The 16,468-nt window shown below is 58.3% G+C and overlaps 2 protein-coding genes and 1 long non-coding RNA gene across 4 annotated transcripts; 2 read left to right on the forward strand and 1 right to left on the reverse strand.

Moving 5' to 3' along the window:
* Positions 1-1,553: 1,553 nt before the first annotated feature.
* On the forward strand, positions 1,554-4,788 carry HJV (hemojuvelin BMP co-receptor). The gene is made up of 2 exons (XM_033004615.2): positions 1,554-2,089; positions 2,608-4,788. The coding sequence occupies exons 1-2, from the start codon at positions 1,778-1,780 to the stop codon at positions 3,232-3,234; spliced, it is 939 nt and encodes a 312-aa protein (XP_032860506.2). The 5' UTR covers positions 1,554-1,777; the 3' UTR covers positions 3,235-4,788.
* A 3,642-nt stretch (positions 4,789-8,430) lies between these two features.
* On the reverse strand, positions 8,431-11,535 carry LOC116964366. 2 transcript variants are annotated; one of them, XR_004408726.2, is made up of 3 exons: positions 9,793-11,535; positions 9,504-9,621; positions 8,431-8,803 (listed from the first exon to the last, which is right to left on the reverse strand). It is a non-coding gene; the product is annotated as an uncharacterized LOC116964366 (long non-coding RNA). The 2 variants fall into 2 exon arrangements; XR_006164609.1 differs by lacking the exon at positions 8,431-8,803 and having other exon boundaries at positions 9,226-9,621.
* A 932-nt stretch (positions 11,536-12,467) lies between these two features.
* Positions 12,468-16,068, forward strand: LOC116964365 (thioredoxin interacting protein). Its single transcript, XM_033003856.2, has 8 exons — positions 12,468-12,927; positions 13,701-13,773; positions 13,871-14,018; positions 14,354-14,456; positions 14,570-14,826; positions 14,942-15,098; positions 15,199-15,347; positions 15,458-16,068. The coding sequence occupies exons 1-8, from the start codon at positions 12,678-12,680 to the stop codon at positions 15,491-15,493; spliced, it is 1,173 nt and encodes a 390-aa protein (XP_032859747.1). The 5' UTR covers positions 12,468-12,677; the 3' UTR covers positions 15,494-16,068.
* Positions 16,069-16,468: the final 400 nt, after the last annotated feature.

A 16,468-nucleotide genomic window follows, 5' to 3' on the forward strand; every position in this document is an offset into this window, starting at 1 on the left:
TCGTGGCTGGTTTTTCAGCTCCTATCCCCTCGGATGCTTGTGCTCCAAACCCTCGTTTTGGTGGGGACAGCAGCAGGCCGAGCTGCACCCCGCAGTTTGGGTCCTCTCCGCACCCATGGGCCGCTCGCACCCCTGCCCTGGAGTCTCCCACCGATCCTCTCCAAGGGCGGCTGGAAAAGCTTGAGCTTTTTGCCACACTGAACTACGCCGCGCAGCTGCCTCGGGGTGGAAGAGAAGATCTGCTGTGGTGGAAGGCACTTAAAAAAAAAAAAAAAATCCCAAACCCCGCAGGATTTTGCTCAAAAGCTTGCCTCCCCCCGAGGGGCAGCGTTTGGCAGCTCGGTCCCTGCAGCGGCTCGTGTTGGCGGGTGCCCCTCAGATCCCACCTTTGCTTTGGTTCTAGGGGCCCTGCCGAATGAAGCCGAGAGCAGCCGGTGGGTGAGCAGCCCCCCCGGCTCTGCATGGATTGGAATGGGGAAACCCACCTGCAGTAAGAGCCCGGGGCAGCTGAAAAACCCTGGCTGCTTCCTCCTCCGAGCTCTCTTCCTCCTCCTCTTCTGCAGGCATGGTAAGGAAGCGCGCGGGCAGAGCCGCGTCCCCGGCAGGGACGCCCGTGGGAGCTGCAGGGAGGGTAAAACCACAGCGGAGCTGCCGTGACTGGGGCAGACAGACAACCCCCCACCACAGCCCCAAGGCCCGGGCGGTACCAGAGGGCACCAGCATCGCCCGCCCCTACCAGGGCATCCCCCTGCTCCAGCCCTCAAAAGCTCCGTTATCTCCCAAGAGGGGACAGGGACAGCAGGGCACAGCCACTGCCCAGGGGCTTCCCGCAAAAGGCAGCTCAGCCCCTCGCCCTCCCTCGTGCAGCTCAGGCACAACCAGGAGGGCTCAGACCCCTGCCCAACTCCTTTCCCAGCACCTTGCCCTGCCCAGTGACCTTGCAGCCAGCCCTTACAACCCCTCGGCTTAATGAGCTGAACGGTCCCTCCGGGGGCAGGTTCGTTAGCTCTCCCCGGGGCTGCGGCACGCGGCGCTGCCACGGCACGGAGAAATCACATCTGAGGGGCAGGACGCCCTTGGTGCAGTCAAGCTTCTTGCGAAAGAGCGACTGCACGGCCCAGCCAAGGCTGAAATGGGAAGAAGGGGTTTCCCAGTTCAGAAATTCCCGTTCGTCCCCTGGCAAGCCCTGGGGCGAAGAATCTCCGTCTGAGCCGTGTCCCAGGGCCGCGGTGGCAACTGCGGCTCTGGCGCTCGGCCGCGCGCGGGCCCCGGGTACGAGCTCACATCCCAGTTGCTTCGGGACACCCCTTCGGCCCCGAGGCTGCCCTCCGAGCCGGGCTCCAGCCTGTTTCGGCAGCGGGCAACCCTGGGTACATACTCCCCTCAGGCACGTAAGCAGCAGGTCACCTAAACCGGCGCCCGAGTTCGTTAGAACGGGGAGATAAGTGCTTGCAGAAAGCGTCTCCACCGCGAGATCGGGAGCAGGCCAGCCGGTGGGAGGAGGCGGGCGGTGGGAGGAGAGGGGGCTGCCCTTCCCCGCTCCTACAGCCCTACCGGGGTGCCCCGAGCTGTCCCGTCTCTCCCAGTTTCTTCCCAGTGCAAGATCCTGCGCTGCAACTCGGAGTACGTGGCTGCCACCCTCAACCTGCGCGGCTCCAGCAGGAACGCGGCGTACTGCACCGCCCTCCGCTCCTACTCCCACTGCACCCGCAAGACGGCTCGCACGTGCCGGGGCGACCTGGCCTACCACTCCGCCGTCCACGGCATCGAGGACCTCATGATCCAGAACAACTGCTCCAAGGAGGGTCCCACATCCCCACCCCGAGCCCGGCCCCCGGCCCCCAACCACCAGGGCTTCGAGTCTCTCGATATCTGCAACTACGAGAAGAGCTTTCTCTACAAGCACGGCCAGCCCCCCAGCTACCAGCACTGCGCGGCTTTCGGGGACCCCCATATCCGCACTTTCCACGATGACTTCCACACTTGCCGAGTGGAGGGCTCCTGGCCTCTCTTGGACAATGACTACTTGTTTGTGCAAGCAACCAGCTCTCCGGTGGCCAAGGGGTCCAACGCTACGGTCACCAGCAAGGTAACGCTCGCGCATAGGGGCCTGGCAGCAAATCGGCTCGCCTGCGGGCTGCGGCAACGGCTTCGGGTGCTCCCTACGCGCCCCAAAACGGCTGGGGAGGGCAGCAATAGCTTCAAGCTGAACCCAGGTGGGGTGAGGAATGGAGGTCTGCAGGAGCAAGCGGGATGAAGGTCCCTGAGGGGGACCAGAGAGGCCTGCAGACGCTCCCGTGGCTGCCTGGGGACGGTTACTGCGCTGCCCACCGTCACCCCCCGTGCAGTCTGTCCGGGCTTGGCGCCGTCTCAGTTTTCAGTGGCTTAAACGGTTTTAAAGAATGAAGGAAACGAAGGAAGGAAAGCAGGAAACCTTGCTGCTCTCCCCAGAGGTCCGCAGCAACGTGGGAGAGGTGGTTTGGGGCAGAGGGGGGTGCGTCGGTGCGGCGGACGTGTGCGATCTGCTTTGCTAGATAGCCGGTGCCTGGGGTGGGGCCGCGCCCAGCCGGTGAGACCAAACCCCCCCTTCCGATCCGCTCTCCGCAGCTCACCATCATCTTCAAGAACATGAAGGAATGCATCGACCAGAAGGTCTACCAGGCTGAGATAGACAACCTCCCGGCAGCCTTCGAGGACGGCTCGGTGAACGGGGGCGAGAGGCCCGGCGGGAGCAGCTTGGCCATCCGGGAGCTCAGCCCCGGGCGGCACGTGGAGATCCGCGCGGAATACATCGGCACCACCATCGCCGTGCGTCAGGCCGGCCGCCAGCTCTCCTTCTCCATCCGGGCAGCCGAGGAGGTGGCGGGGGCCTTCACGGAGGAGCAAGACCTGCAGCTCTGCGTGGGCGGCTGTCCCCGCAGCCAGCGCATCCCCCACGGCGAGTGCTGCCGCGGGCGCGAGGCGGCCGAGGCGGCTCGGGCGCTCTGCAAGGAGATGCTGCCCGTGGAGGACGTCTACTTCCAGTCGTGCGTCTTCGACGTGGCGACCTCGGGGGATGCCAACTTCACCATGGCGGCTCACGGGGCTTTGGAGGACGCCAGGGTCTTCCTTCCCAACGCCGAGAAACTGCACATCTTCCAGGCTGGGGCAGGCTGCCCGCGCGTCTCTTCTTCCCTCCTCCTCCTCCTCCTCCTCCTCACCTCTGGTCTTTGGGCTGTTTTGTTGCACTTTTAACTCCCGCTGGCACTGCATGGGATGCGTCCAGCCAGCCCAGGGGGGGTAACCTGAGAGCTGCTGACTCAAGACCCATGCCGTGCAGAGCAGGAGAGCTTGCCTTACCGAGGATCAAGTGTCTCTGCAGCGGTGAGGGATCAGAGGCCCAGACCTGTGGGGAAGGGAGCGCTGGAGAGGAGAGACCCTCAGACGCCGCTTTGCACCCGCAGTTCGCGCACGCACGGCACCGATCGGTTTCCTCTCCTGACGGCAGATCACAATTTTTTTCTGTTGGATTCTCATGCGTTTCTTTTTTTTTTTTTCTAAAGACAAGGACGTTGCAGCCGTATCAAAGAAAAAGAAACACGTGGGGGGGAGACACGTTTCAAAAAAAAAAACCCTTTGCCCCTCAAAGCCTTTCCATAAATTCCCTTTTTACCTTTCTTCCAGCGTTACTACAGCAGACTTTTACTCAGGAACCTAACAGCTTCAGAAATAACAAGCTCCAAGCCCAGATCCCAATTTTTAGCAGTCAAGAAATGTTGCTTGGTGGCTTTGGGGCCCCTTGACCCCCCAGCTGCTACCGAAGCCACGCGAGAGCGAAGCAAGGCTGTAAGTTGGTTATCAGAGTGTCGTGACCAAGGTCTGAGCTTTTTGAGCTAGAAATCAACCATTTCGCACTGCATTCTCCTCTCTCTGGGTTAGTAACGTGCTGATTTTCCAGCGTCGGGAGCTGCAGAGCATCAGCTCTCTGACATTTTCAGGCTACTGTTGTTATTTTATCTTGTTGACTTGGCACCTCTCTGGGACTCAGGATAGCCAGTTCTGGACTTTGGACCAGCGTTGAGTTTCAGTGAGGAAAAATACCCCTTGGTATTCCTCTCCCTCAGGCTCAACTTTCCCTGTGGCTGTCACAGTCCCGTTCAAATCCAACCCAGACTGCGGGTTTCACTGGCAAAAGAGAATTAATAATGAAGACGCGGAGCTGGCAAAAAGCCGTGGGACTGTATCGATGAGGAGGGGAACTATGAGCAGCTGTACATAAATACAGAGGTGATGCCAAATTAAACGTTTAATATATTTAAGAGGTTTTAAGTAAAGCAGCTAGAGTTCTATATGCTAAGAAATATTTTCCTTATGCAAAGAGTTTTGTTTTGTTCTTTTTAATAAAGAGGGCTCACATTAAAACTTTGTCGTTCCCGTCCCGTGGAGCTGTAGGAAAAGCCTTGCAAAGCCCTGTGGAGGCAGGGAATGAAGCTGGCAAGACACGGGGGGAAAGAGAAGAGCAGATCATCCGGGTACGGAGGATCTGTCGAGCTGTAAAGCGAGGTTTTACAGTTCACGTTTCAGTATTTCTGCAGTTTCTTTGGTCAGGTTTGGTTGTTTTTTTTTTTTTTCCTGCTGGTTCTTCTGCCGAGGGCACAAAGAGTAAATACAGAAGCATTTCTTAGATATCTCAGCACATTTCCTCCTCTGACATGCACTCAAAGCACACGGTGACTAGAGGGAGAGTTTCTCTGTTTCTTGCAGGGTGCTTTTGCTAATCCCTGGAGGTTTTGACATTAAAGGTGTCTATTTCTGAAGTCCTCATTTCCTGTCATCTGTCTCTTTATTCCTTTGGTCGGCAGCAGCAGGTGAAGATAATAATATCTCGCCTTCCACCCACTGCTCCTTTTACTCTGGAGCACTCTGTGGTCTATATATACACTCCCCGAACGAGGAGAGGAAGCCAGCCTGCCTCGCTGCCACGCTCCACCACTTTTGCAGGTCCCCGCGGTAGCAGCGTTCCCCCCCCGGGGCATTAAATCCTCGCAGGGATAAAACCCACGGAGGCCCTGAAGCGGCTGCAGGGTTGAGAGTGCTGGAGCTCCTCACGGAAAGAGGATTCCCTCGGGCCAGGGTGCGAGGCAGCAGCTCCTCACCAGCACGCAGCGGTGCTGCACGACTGCCAGAAACAGCGTCGCCGCCAGATTTTACGGCGCAGAATATAATCGCCCTTTAGATTTTAGCCAACGGAGCCAACCGACAAGAACGCGGCGGGGAAATGGGGGGGGGGGGGGGGGGGGTGTGCTTTCCTAACGGGGAGAGGAGGATCTTGCTGGCTGGCGACCCTTGCAGGGGAGCAGGGCCACAGTCCAACCCCCCCAGACCCCACCTCGTGGTACCTCCAGAGTCACCAAACGGCGACAGAATTGCCCCACCGAGGCGCGCGGCCAGTGCTGAGCCAGAGCTCCGCAGCGGGGCTGTTATTCGGGCTCACTCTTCCCAACCTGCTCACGAACGTCCCGCCCGGCAAGGAGGCAACGAACTGGGCTCCGAGGGCTTTGCTGCCATCGGAGAAGAGAAGCGGAGTTTCCCGGGTCTACCCGTGAAAGACCCCTCACACATCATCCACCCGACAAACCCCAAAGCCCAGGAGAATCACCAAAGTTGGAAGGGACCCCTAAGGACCATGGAGTCCAAGTCTCTGCTCCTCCCAGGACTACCTAAAACTAAACCATACGGCTACGAGCATCATCCAGACGCTCCTTGAGGAGAGGACTTTGGCCAGTGCTCTCTGGAAAAAGGTGGGTTAGACCATCCTGAGCAGCTCATGGAGGTCTGAAGCTCCGATTCTGGTTGGGGCAGGTACTGGGGAGTCCCAGCCGAGGCCACCACCTCCCTTGGATGGGCTGTAGATGCCGAAGCCTGAGCTGCAGCCTGGCTAGGGTCCAGCAAGGCGGAAGGAATGTGCACAGCGTCGAATGGGTTCGCGCCGCTTCTCAACATCGCTCTGTGCTCTGCATCCTCAACTTAACGACTGCAGAGGAAGCAAGACCTTCCGAAGACTTGCTGAAGTCTCAAAGTGGAAAAGAGACCTTTCCACCCCTGACAGATTGCAGTCTGAAATAAAGGAGTGGAACGTAGGCGTGGATCCAAGCCCCACTGATGTAACAAGAGTATTTCCATTGACGTCAGCAGACTTTGGATCGAGCCCTTACATTTCCTAGCGTATGTCACCTGCTAAAAAAGACAGTGGCAACACCAGCCAGCATTTCCAAAAACGAGCCCGTTTGGGGCCACTTCGCATCCAGATGCCCAACCCGGGAGGTTGGAGCAAGGGAATTCCCAGTCTGGATCAGACCTGAGCTTTGCTTGTCCTGGCAGACGGTTGTCAACAGCAGCCGGCCCCGGGGCTCGCAGGAAGGTGTGAGAAGTCTGGGACAATCTGCTCCTCTTACGCCCCATCTCACTCTGATTTTCAGTAGTTAGAGAACAGCCAAGTTCTCGTGGGCCACGAGGTGTAGTAGCCAAACCTGAATCTCCATTAGTAGCTGCTTCTACGTGCCATAAGCCAGCCTGGTCATCAGAGGTGGCCGGGTTCGCCGGCTCCCGGGGTGGCAGTGAGGGCACAGAGCCGTGTAAACCGGAGCTGCCCAAGCCTCTAAGCTGCAAACCAGAGCTCTCCAGAGCACGAGCAGGTCTTCAGAATGGCAGCGCTGGTTTAAAAGCCACCCGAACGTGCGGCTTTCCTCGGCGTTTTTCCTGCCAAACTCCCGCGTGTCTTGTAAGCGAGAGGCGAGAACTTCCTCCACGAGGTTCAGGGTTAGATTCAGCTTCCTCATGTTTGCAATGGCCAACGCCTTGAGCAGAGTCACCAGCAGGGAAAAGGAACGGGGACAACGGCTGAAACGGCCACATCTCGGTGTGGAACGCTTCCTCGTGTTCCTCCACAACTGGCATTAAAAAATAACCTCAAATCACAGAAAAAAAAAAATAAATAAGCTGCCAGCGGCGTCCAGGCAGGAGAGGCACGGAAGCCAGATCCCTGGAGGTCCAACCTCCCCTTGTCCTCATGAACCAGCAAATGCCACAGTTTTCAGCCTCTTACAGCCATTCCTCCTTCTTCTTGTAAATGCACGAAGGTTAACGCTCCACCTCACTTTTGACAAATACACAAGCAGCATGCTCAAACCACGAGGAACTGGCTTGTAGCAGCCAAATTTAAACGCAGTTTCACTTGCCTCCTTTTAAACTTTGTACCCGGGGCCGGGCAGGCCGCATACACACGTCATGATACGCCGGTATCATTAATCTGGCGTCAGTGTAATCCAAGCCACCGGCCCGCGTGGGTGGGTGGAAATCCCTCCCGTGCCATCCCCAGCAAGGCCTCTAGATGTCCACAGAGCCCAAAATATGGGAAGGATCTTGGAGGAGTCGGCAGCCCCAGGGGATGTCCATCCTCACCCCAAGCCCCGCAAAATGCTCCCAGAAAGGTTCCATCGTTTGGCCTTGCTGCCTGGGAGATCGGGGAGGGTGAAGAAGGTCTAGGAGGGGATTGTGTCGTCGTTCCCCCCCCCCCCTAGTTTTAGCCACCCGGTCTGGTTCTCTAAATTAGGGAGCTCGATGTTCGGGGTGAGCACCCCCGGTGAGGATCCCCTCGCTCCCAGGCGAACACACGCGCTGGCAGCCTCAGAGTAGTTTCGGCTGCTGAAAAGTAAGAAAACTGCCTTATTTTTTTGCTCTCTCCAGCATCTGCAGAACCTGCCGGGGCTTTTCAAGGGACAAATGGATGAAGAGGGGATGGAAGCTCAGGAAATCTTTTGCTGCTTTCTCCCTCCCTTCATAACAGCATATTTAAAACCCAGTGGACACCAAAGGCAAAGGGGACTGGTTCGGCAAAGAGATGAGCTGGAAGAAGCTCTTTTAGAAGAGGAAGGCTTGGCCAGGGAGCTGAGAGCAGTGGGTTCGGGCGGCCCTGCCGTGTGCTGGGACCTGGGGTCACGCTCACCCAGCCGGAGGAGAGAGCTGATGCAACTGAGCCGTCCTGCCCAGACCAGGAGAGAGACATGGGACGTCCCAAACTCTGAATTCAAACTCCTCCTTGTTTATGGATGACTGAGTTCAGTCTCTTGTCACAGGCTGGTGACACTTAGCTCCAGCTTTCCCCTTCCCCTGTTGCAAAAACACAAGCTGGCCCCCCCAAAAAAAAAAAAAAAAAAAAATCCCACCACGGCAAAGAACCATCTGTCAGGGAAGAGCTTTCGCATCGCACTCCTTGGCAGGAAGGAAACTTGGGGAAAAGTCCTCATGCCCGAGCCCTGAGAGGACCTCTCCCCATTCAGCAGGGATGGTGTAGCAGCTCGAATAACGAGCCAGAGAGTTCTTTTTCTTTATTTCTTTATGCAGGCAGACGCCCCTGGCCTTGCTATCCTTTCAGCTATTTTATGTGTTCTCTTATCATGCACGCGCCGGTTACAGCTCTTCTATTGGCTCTAGTGCCCTGTTCACGCGCCTAAGCTAATACACTGATTTGCTACTTTCTTTTGTCCACGCGCACCGATTGAGTCACTGACATCCTCTTTTCCTGCTTTCTTATTTTCCTTCTTTCAAGATAGTTCCTCTCAGCTGTTTACATTTTTTCTCTCAAGGCAGAGCTGCGCCTCGTCAAGGTCAAAGCCGCCCGCGGCCCAGCCAAGATCCGAGTCCCCAGGCTGGGGAAGGGGGACAGGGGATCCTGATCCGTGATACGGGTGCCACGAAGCATTTCAAAACAGTCCACAGCCCGCGCAGTGCTATGAAACACAGGCAGTGGGGACACAAGCCGTCGCTGTGAATGAAAGCAGCAAAAAAAGGCTGATTTTGGACACCCCAAACGGGGATTTGCCCTCGGAGCTTTCCTTTTCTGGTAGATCCCTGAAGAGCTGTCAGACCCCAGCCCGGTTCCCCTCTCTATTCCAGCAGCCCCCTGGTGCCGTGCGTCCCCCTCCTCCGCCTCAAGCCAGGCACCACAAACCTTAACATCCTCACCAAAACTGCTGCTTTTAGTTAGAAACTGAAACGGGGAGCGCTCCCCTTGCTTCGCTGCTTTCCAACCTCGAAATCTGAGGCGGCCCCTTTGCTGTTGAATCACTGCGGTGGCCACAGCCAACTGGGAGCAGCGAGAAGCCAAGTTTGGGACAAGCGGTGGCATTCCAGGAGCCACCCCGGTCCCACAGTCCCTTGTTTTCCAGCTGCAGCGACAGGCACTCGATGCAACCAGCGTGGGATTTATTTACTATGTTCCCTGTACATAAACAACCTCGCCAAAGGAAATGCCTTTTCCACCCTGGCTCCCGCTCTCGACCGCACACCAAGCACACTCTGTCCCTTTGCTCGGGCCGTTGTGAATCCCTTCACGTCCCTCTCTTCCCCCGCCTCCCCGCTTGGAATTTGCTGGAAGCAACCATATATGGTGAAAAAAAAAAAAAAAAATATGGAGAAAACAGCACGGAGAAGCTCCGGGGCTGCAGCCTCCAGCAGGCACCCACCGGCTCTCCCAGCAGTTTATGGGTGGCAGTCGGTTGTCTGGTCGAGGGGACAAAGGCCAGCCTGCCACGAGAGGAGGGTGGCTTCTCCAGGCAACGATGGGTAGTGCCTCCCGATAACCTAGACCAGGAAAAAAAAAAAAAAATAAAATGGCTTTTATCAGAGTCAGACTTTTATTACAAGCAGGTCTCAGACTGATGGTGGGAATAAGGGCAGTTTCCAGCAAGGCACGATGCGGCCGGCACGGAATGCGGCGCCGAAAGCTGATGTCCTGCCCGGTTTCTGCCTTACCCAGTTCCTTCTCCGTGACCCTGACCGCAGTCCTGGCTTTCAGTGAGTCACCTCAGGGCCTGGTTTCTCACTCAGCCCAACCCTGCTGCTTCTGAACCCGGTCATCCCCGGCGTGTAACGTTAGTCATGCAGCTCTCCTCGCTGTCCCTCGCCCCCGGCCGGGCACGCCGGGAGGGGACAAGGCTCTGGCTGCTCTCCCCATCCACCCTCGGCAGCAGCTTTGCTCCCAGTGAGGGGTGGGGGGGATCCTCCAACAAACCCCGTAGGAAATGAGCCCAAAGGGGGGTGAATGCCTTAAAATAAATCCTTAGTGGGAGCAAGGAAGCCCCCCAAGAGCTGGTCTCTGCCCAGAAATCCAAGTGGCCTCTCTTCTGATGCCCTTGTTTTGCGAAGGAGACGTGACGTTTTAAAGCTTTAGTTTTTATAAGCTAAAATTCCTCAGCATTTCCAAACCCCTTGCTTCGTGCAGGGTGCTGCCTGCGTGGGAAACCTTGTGAACCAAGTCAGCCCTGAGGAAATTACAGCTGCTCGTTCCGCTGCAGAAGGACCGGGGAGGCATTTCCAGTCGGATAGGGGTCAGGAGAGCAAAGGGCAAAAGCTGAGTGACAGATAAAGAAAAATGTGGAGAGGATCGGGGCTGTGGAACGTGCCTTGGACGGTGTCTTTGGCAAGCGCCGTGGTTTAGGACTCGATCGTCCTTTGACATTGCTGGAATGTGTTTTACTGTCCAAGAGCGAGCAGCCGTGGGCTGGATGCATCTTCCTTGGAAAGACGGGCACCGAAGGAAACCGGAGAGGGAGAGCGTAAACACGGCTCCTGAGGGAACGCCGGGCGCGGATCCAAGCCGGGGTCTTTGGGATCAAATACCCCATAGCTGGCAAGGCTGGGAAGAGACCGCGCCTCGTTTTGCCGAATTAGAACAAATCCACAATTCTTCCTTAATCCGGCACCTTTTTTCCTAGTGTGCAGCCAGAGACAATGGGGCGAGCTTGCCGGGACCAGAGGTGGCAGGAAAAAGGTGCAGTTCCTCCATTACGTACCTAATTGTGAAAAAATTCTCTCCCAGTAAGGAAATTTGTCCTGCAGCTTGGCAGGCGAACAGTTTATGCCCTACAGTTTATCTGGCTGGTTTATCGGTTTATGCTAACAGGTGTGAATTAACTCCAGGGAAAGGAGAGGATGGCAGAGAAAGAAAAGCACGGTGCGTGCCAGGAACACACGGACAAACAAGCTCCAAAGGACAACAGAGACAACTCCTAACAAAAACACATCCTCTTTCCTCATTCGGGGTGGGGAGGTCTTGGAAGGCCCTGTTTTCCATTTCTGCTTTGTTGGGTGGCTCCAAAAATATTGTTCTCCCGTTTCCTCCACTCCCAGTGTTTTCCTGAGCTGTAAAATCATTAAACAGCTTTTAAAACCAAGGGCAAAATAACCCCCGCCCGTCAGGGAGGAATGTCTGCTCAGCAAAAATGATCTAGGAATGAAAATTCGAGGGTTTCTCCGAGTCAAAAGTCTCCTACGAGGGACAACACAGCTGTCCCTGCTCTCCAAAACCTGGCTGGAAAACAGGGACGAGGGGCCTGCCCCAGGCACGGTTTGTAGGAAGGATGTGGTTGTTCGCCCTCTCATAGATCAAGGTAGATTTGTTGACGAGAAAAAAAAAAAAAAAAAAAAAAATCCCCCCGCTTTCTACAGCGAATGGCGAGAAACATCTAGACGTCGCAATCTTAAAAATAAACATTTGCCTCAGATTTTCTCACCGGCTACTTTCTGTGTCACCCGTCCCCCCCCACCCCCCCCCTCAAGACGCTGTCCCGAAGGATCCCGAAGCGGGGAGGGGGGGGGGGGAACACGATGTCATGCTTCCCTTTTAGCAGTGTGACTGCACGTTGAGGGGGGCTGTTGGTGGGAAGGGTCCCCAAAACACGGCCGGTGAGGAAGGGGTGCGCTCCCCCGTTGGGGCGTCATGGGGGGCTGTGGCAAGGGGCAGATGTGGGGGGAAAATACCCCCCCAGGACACCCCAAAAGGACGGGAGAGAGGCCCCTCGGGGTCAGGCTTCGATACCCCACCCCAAATCCATCCTTATTCACCTCAAATAAATTAGGGGGGGAAGCTGGGGTATAAAAGGGGGGGGGGCTGAGAAAACGCCTCAGGCGCCTGGTGAGGGGAGGCTGTGGAAATGTCCCCAGGCTGCCCTGGGCTGGAGGGGCTAAGGAAGAAAGCCCCCAGAGGGGCGAAGGGAGCAGCACAGACCCCGCCATCCCGCTCCCCGCCCAGCAGAGCCTAAACTAGGAGCGACCCCCGCCCGGGGGGCTCTCCCCTCCCCTCCCCTCCCGGCTGCGAGCATTACAGCCCGCTCCCCATTGGCCGCCGCCGCCGGCGGTCCTCGCTCGCCATTGGCCTGCCGCGCTGTCACTCCGCGCCCCCTTCTCCCTCCCCTCCCTCTCCCCGCCAAGCCGGCTCACCTCTCCTTCACACGCTGTCCACGCTCCGCTCCGGGCGCGCTGATTGGCCGGCGGGGCTGTAAACAAGGCGGCGGCGGCCAATGGGGGCGCTGATCACGCGAGCAGCACGACCGGCCACGCGCCCTCGGCGTGGAGCCGCTGGCATCAACAAGCGCGGGCGGGGGGAGGGCGGGGCGGCGGAGGCTATAAAAAGGGCCGCGGCCGGCGGGGGCCGTTCTCAAAGCGCTGAGGGCAGCGAGAGGCGCGGAGCGGGCGTGAGGGCAGCACCCCGGCTTATCCCTTCGGCTCTACCAAGCGAAGGGGCAGATTGCCTTTTTCTGACTAAAATCAGCCTGTCCCGAGTTGTTTTTTTTTTTTTTTTTCCCCCCGCTCTCTTCTCGCCCTCGCCGGTTCCTCGGGAGCGTTTCGCCACCTGCGCCATGGTGATGTTCAAGAAAGTGAAGACCTTCCTGCTGGCTTTCAGCGAGCCGGAGAAGGTTTATTGCAGCGGGGAGAAGGTGGCGGGGCACGTGTTGGTGGAGGTGGCCGAGGTCACTCGCGTCAGCGCCGTCAAGGTGCTGGCCTGCGGGGTGGCCAAAGTCAACTGGGCCAAGGGCCCGCAGCAGTGCAGGCAGGAGATGGAGTACCTGCGCTTCGAGGATGTCCTCACCCTGGAGGAGCAGCCCACTGGTGAGGACAGGGGCTGGGAGGAGGGAGCTACCGGGGGGAAAAGGTGGTGGGGAGGAAAAGGGGGTGCTGCCGAGCAGCAGGTTTTCCTGGGGTGCGTTGGGGAACGGGGCGAGATGGTTCTGTGTCGCGCCGGGGCTCAGCACCGAGACCAAAGCGGGGTCGGACGGTGCCCGAATCTTGGGGAGGAAAGGAGCGACTTCATCAAAACTTCGGAACAGGCAGAGGTTAACGGGGCTTGGTGGAGTCAAGCTCAGAAATGAGCGGAGGGAAGCTGTTGGGTGTCGGGGCCGGTGGCACAGGCAGCGAGTCCTGGGGGGGGGGGGGGGGCCGGGGAGCGACAAGTGGAGATCTCGCACGAAACGAGGAGGCTCTTTGCTCCCTCCAGCAGCCTCCTTGTTTGGCTGGATCCAGGGAAGGCGAGAGATAAGGGCTTGGCGCTGTCCCGGGAGATAACCGGGGTGACGTAAAGTCGGGGAGCTAGAGATAGCGCTGGGGGAAAGAAGGGGGTGCTCGCCACTCCCGCAAAGCGGCAGTGGGGTGTGGCGGGGCGAGGGGGACTGGAGCGCGCCAGGACGGGGTGTCCTGGCGTCGGATGGGGATGGCGAAAGGAGAAGTGAGATCAAACACGGCGCTTCCCTGCCTGGGGGACAGGCGGAGGCGGCTCTTGGCAAACACCTAACACAGCCGGAGCTCCCCCGGGGGAAGCAGAACGGAGGATAATGCTTGAGAACAAACCCATGGCTGACGTTTCCCTTCCTCTTTTCTCTTCCCAGATGGGGACGGCTCTGTAATCCTCAGACCCGGGAACAAGTACGAGTACAAATTCGGATTCGAGCTTCCCCAGGGGTGAGTATGAGACGAGCGCTGCCTTTGAAAATGGGGGATTGCTACAGGAAATCCTCCCGTCGCCTCGGCTGCGGCTAACGAGCGTCTCTCTCCCCAGGCCGCTGGGTACCACCTTCAAGGGAAAGTACGGCTGTGTGGATTACTGGGTGAAAGCCTTCCTGGAGCGCCCGTCCTTTCCCATTCAGGAGATAAAAAAGCGCTTCGAGGTGATGGATCCTGTGGACGTGAACACACCAGAACTGCTGGTAGGTACAGCTTTCCTGGGAGAGGTTTGGGTGTTGGTGGGCGTTACGAGGGAGAAAAGCCCTCGGGGAGGGTCAGTCCGACCTCTGCCACTAAGACTCCTCTAAGAGGCTTTATTGCTGAGCGTGGATTAAATACTTAGTCGCTAAGAAGTCCTAGTTACTCCTAGAAATCTACACCAAGGCAGATAAAGCGAGGCGCTTGTTCTGCTTTCGCTTGGCTGCCAGATGCTCGAAGCTGGCGGGGAACTTGAAGCTTTTCTTCCAAAATAAGAGGGAGGAAGGAGGAGTGGGATTGGGGGCCGGTTCACCCAGGTAACAACCTGCTTCCTCCGCAGTCCCCGGTTGCTGCCAAGAAGGAGAAGAAAGTGTCCTGCATGTTCATTCCCGACGGGCGCGTGTCGGTCAGCGCTCAGATCGACAGGAAGGGGTTTTGCGAAGGTGAGAGCCTGCCCTCCCTTTCTGGGGGGGGGGGGGGGGGGGGTGGGGTGTGTGATAAACCTGGCAAACCCCCCCGACCTCCCTAAATCCCGGCCGCTGTTCCCTCCCCGCAGGCGACGAGATCTGCATCAACGCCGACTTCGAGAACACGTGCTCCCGCATCGTGGTGCCCAAAGCCGCCATCGTGGCCAAGCACACCTACCTGGCCAACGGGCAGACCAAAGTCTTCACCCAAAAACTCTCCTGCGTCCGAGGCAACCACATCATCTCGGGCATGTCCGAGTCCTGGCGGGGCAAAACCATCCGCGTCAAGAAACTCAAACCCTCCATCCTGGGCTGCAACATCCTGCGCGTGGAGTATTTCCTGCAGGTGAGCGGCGCGGTTCGGCGTTAACCCGCCTCGCTTCGTTAGCGGGTGAACCCCCCTCCCCTCCGTGTCCCCCTCCCCGATACTCCCCCTCACGCCCCGCTCCTCGTCCCGGCAGATCTACGTCAGCGTCCCCGGCTCCAAGAAAATCATCTTGGAGCTGCCGCTGGTCATCGGCAGCCGCTCGGGCATCGGGAGCCGCAGCTCCAGCATGGCCAGTCAGACCAGTTCCGAGATGAGCTGGGTGGACTTGAACCTCCCGGATGCCCCTGAAGGTGAGTGGGGGGGGTGACAGCTAGACAAATTTGGGGGGAGACACGGACTGGGAGAGTTGGAAGCGGGGGTGAGCTGACGGGTGCTCCGTCCTTCCCGCAGCGCCCCCGTGTTACCTGGACATCGTCCCCGAGGACCATCGCCTGGAGAGCCCCACCACCCCGCTGCTGGACGAGGCCGACAGCTTCGACAGCCCCATCTTCATGTACGCCCCCGAGTTCAAGTTCATGCCCCCCCCCACCTACACAGAGGTGAGCGCTCGGGTTGGGAATTGGGGGGTGGGACACACGCCCCCCCCCCCCCCCCCAAGGGACCACGGGGTTTGGATTTGGGATTAAACCTCTGACCGTTCCCGCCTCAGGTGGATCCCTGCGTGGCGAACAACAACGTGCAGTGAGCGCTGAGGCCGGGGGCTGTGCTCCCCCTTTTTTTCCTGGACTTTGGAATTATCCCGCCTGCGGGATCCCGGCCGATCCGCTCGAGGAGGAGGAGGAGGAGGAGGAGGAAGGAGCCGAGAGGTTTTTTCTTTTTTCGGCGGGCGCCGGAGTGCGGAGGAGCCCCGCGGCGGTTTGGGGCTGCACCGGAGGAGCGACCCGAGGGCGTGGGGTGGGGGGGGGCTCTGAGCCCCCCGCGGTGTCACCCGCAGCGGAGGCGGGTTCCTGCCTCAAAACTGGCGGAAAAACCCCCCAAAAAGTTAAAAATCACCATCATGATGCCTTCCAAGCCACGGTGCCAAAGCCCTGGGCGAGGCCGGGGGGGGATCCTGGCTGTAAATCCCACCGACGCAAGGTCAAGGTCGTGAAGAACTTTTGTACTGTTTTGTATTGGGGTTTGGGGTTTTGTTTTGTTTTTTTTGGGGGGGGGGGGGGGGGGGAGAGAGGGAAAAAAAATTAAAAAAAAAATTATATTTTGTCCTGTTGGTGCTCTACATGCCCCTGGGGGGTGAAATTTTTAATAAAGATCTGAGCAAAATGGTGGTGAAGCCTCTTGGATTTGACCTTGGGGAGGGGGGTGCTCGCCCTTGTTAAGGAAGCAGCTGCTAATTGCAGCCCCCCCGCGGGGGGGGGGGGGGGGGCTGTTTTTCCCACGCTGCCCCAAAGCCGGGAAGGGGAAACTGAGGCCCCCCCCGCCCTTTTTTTGGGGGGGGGGGATGTGGGTGAAAGGTGATGGCAGAGGGAGAGGCCTGGGAGGAAAACAGCCTTGGCCTTGGCTCGGGGCCCCTCGCCTCTCCCTGACTTGGCACGGGGGGGGGCCCTGGGCTGCCCCCCAAGTGGGTGAAGGGTCAGCGCTGCTCCAGGCCAAGTATGGGCAGGAACAGCCAAAGGGGGGGGGGGGGGGGGGGGGGGGAATTCCCAAGGAGTTGGGGAAGAGG

This window comes from Tyto alba, unplaced genomic scaffold (genome assembly GCF_018691265.1).
Source record: "Tyto alba isolate M040663 unplaced genomic scaffold, T.alba_DEE_v4.0 Super-Scaffold_8, whole genome shotgun sequence".
Taxonomy (NCBI): domain Eukaryota; kingdom Metazoa; phylum Chordata; class Aves; order Strigiformes; family Tytonidae; genus Tyto; species Tyto alba.

Excerpts from the sequence above, each read along its gene's own strand:
- HJV (XM_033004615.2), top strand. The coding sequence starts at position 1,778 with ATGATCCAGAACAACTGCTCCAAGGAGGGTCCCACATCCCCACCCCGA. Across the intron at positions 2,090-2,607 it reads ACGCTACGGTCACCAGCAAG|CTCACCATCATCTTCAAGAA; the intron begins GTAACGCTCGCG and ends CGCTCTCCGCAG.
- LOC116964365 (XM_033003856.2), top strand. The coding sequence starts at position 12,678 with ATGGTGATGTTCAAGAAAGTGAAGACCTTCCTGCTGGCTTTCAGCGAG. Across the intron at positions 14,019-14,353 it reads TGAACACACCAGAACTGCTG|TCCCCGGTTGCTGCCAAGAA; the intron begins GTAGGTACAGCT and ends CTTCCTCCGCAG. Across the intron at positions 14,457-14,569 it reads CAGGAAGGGGTTTTGCGAAG|GCGACGAGATCTGCATCAAC; the intron begins GTGAGAGCCTGC and ends CCCTCCCCGCAG.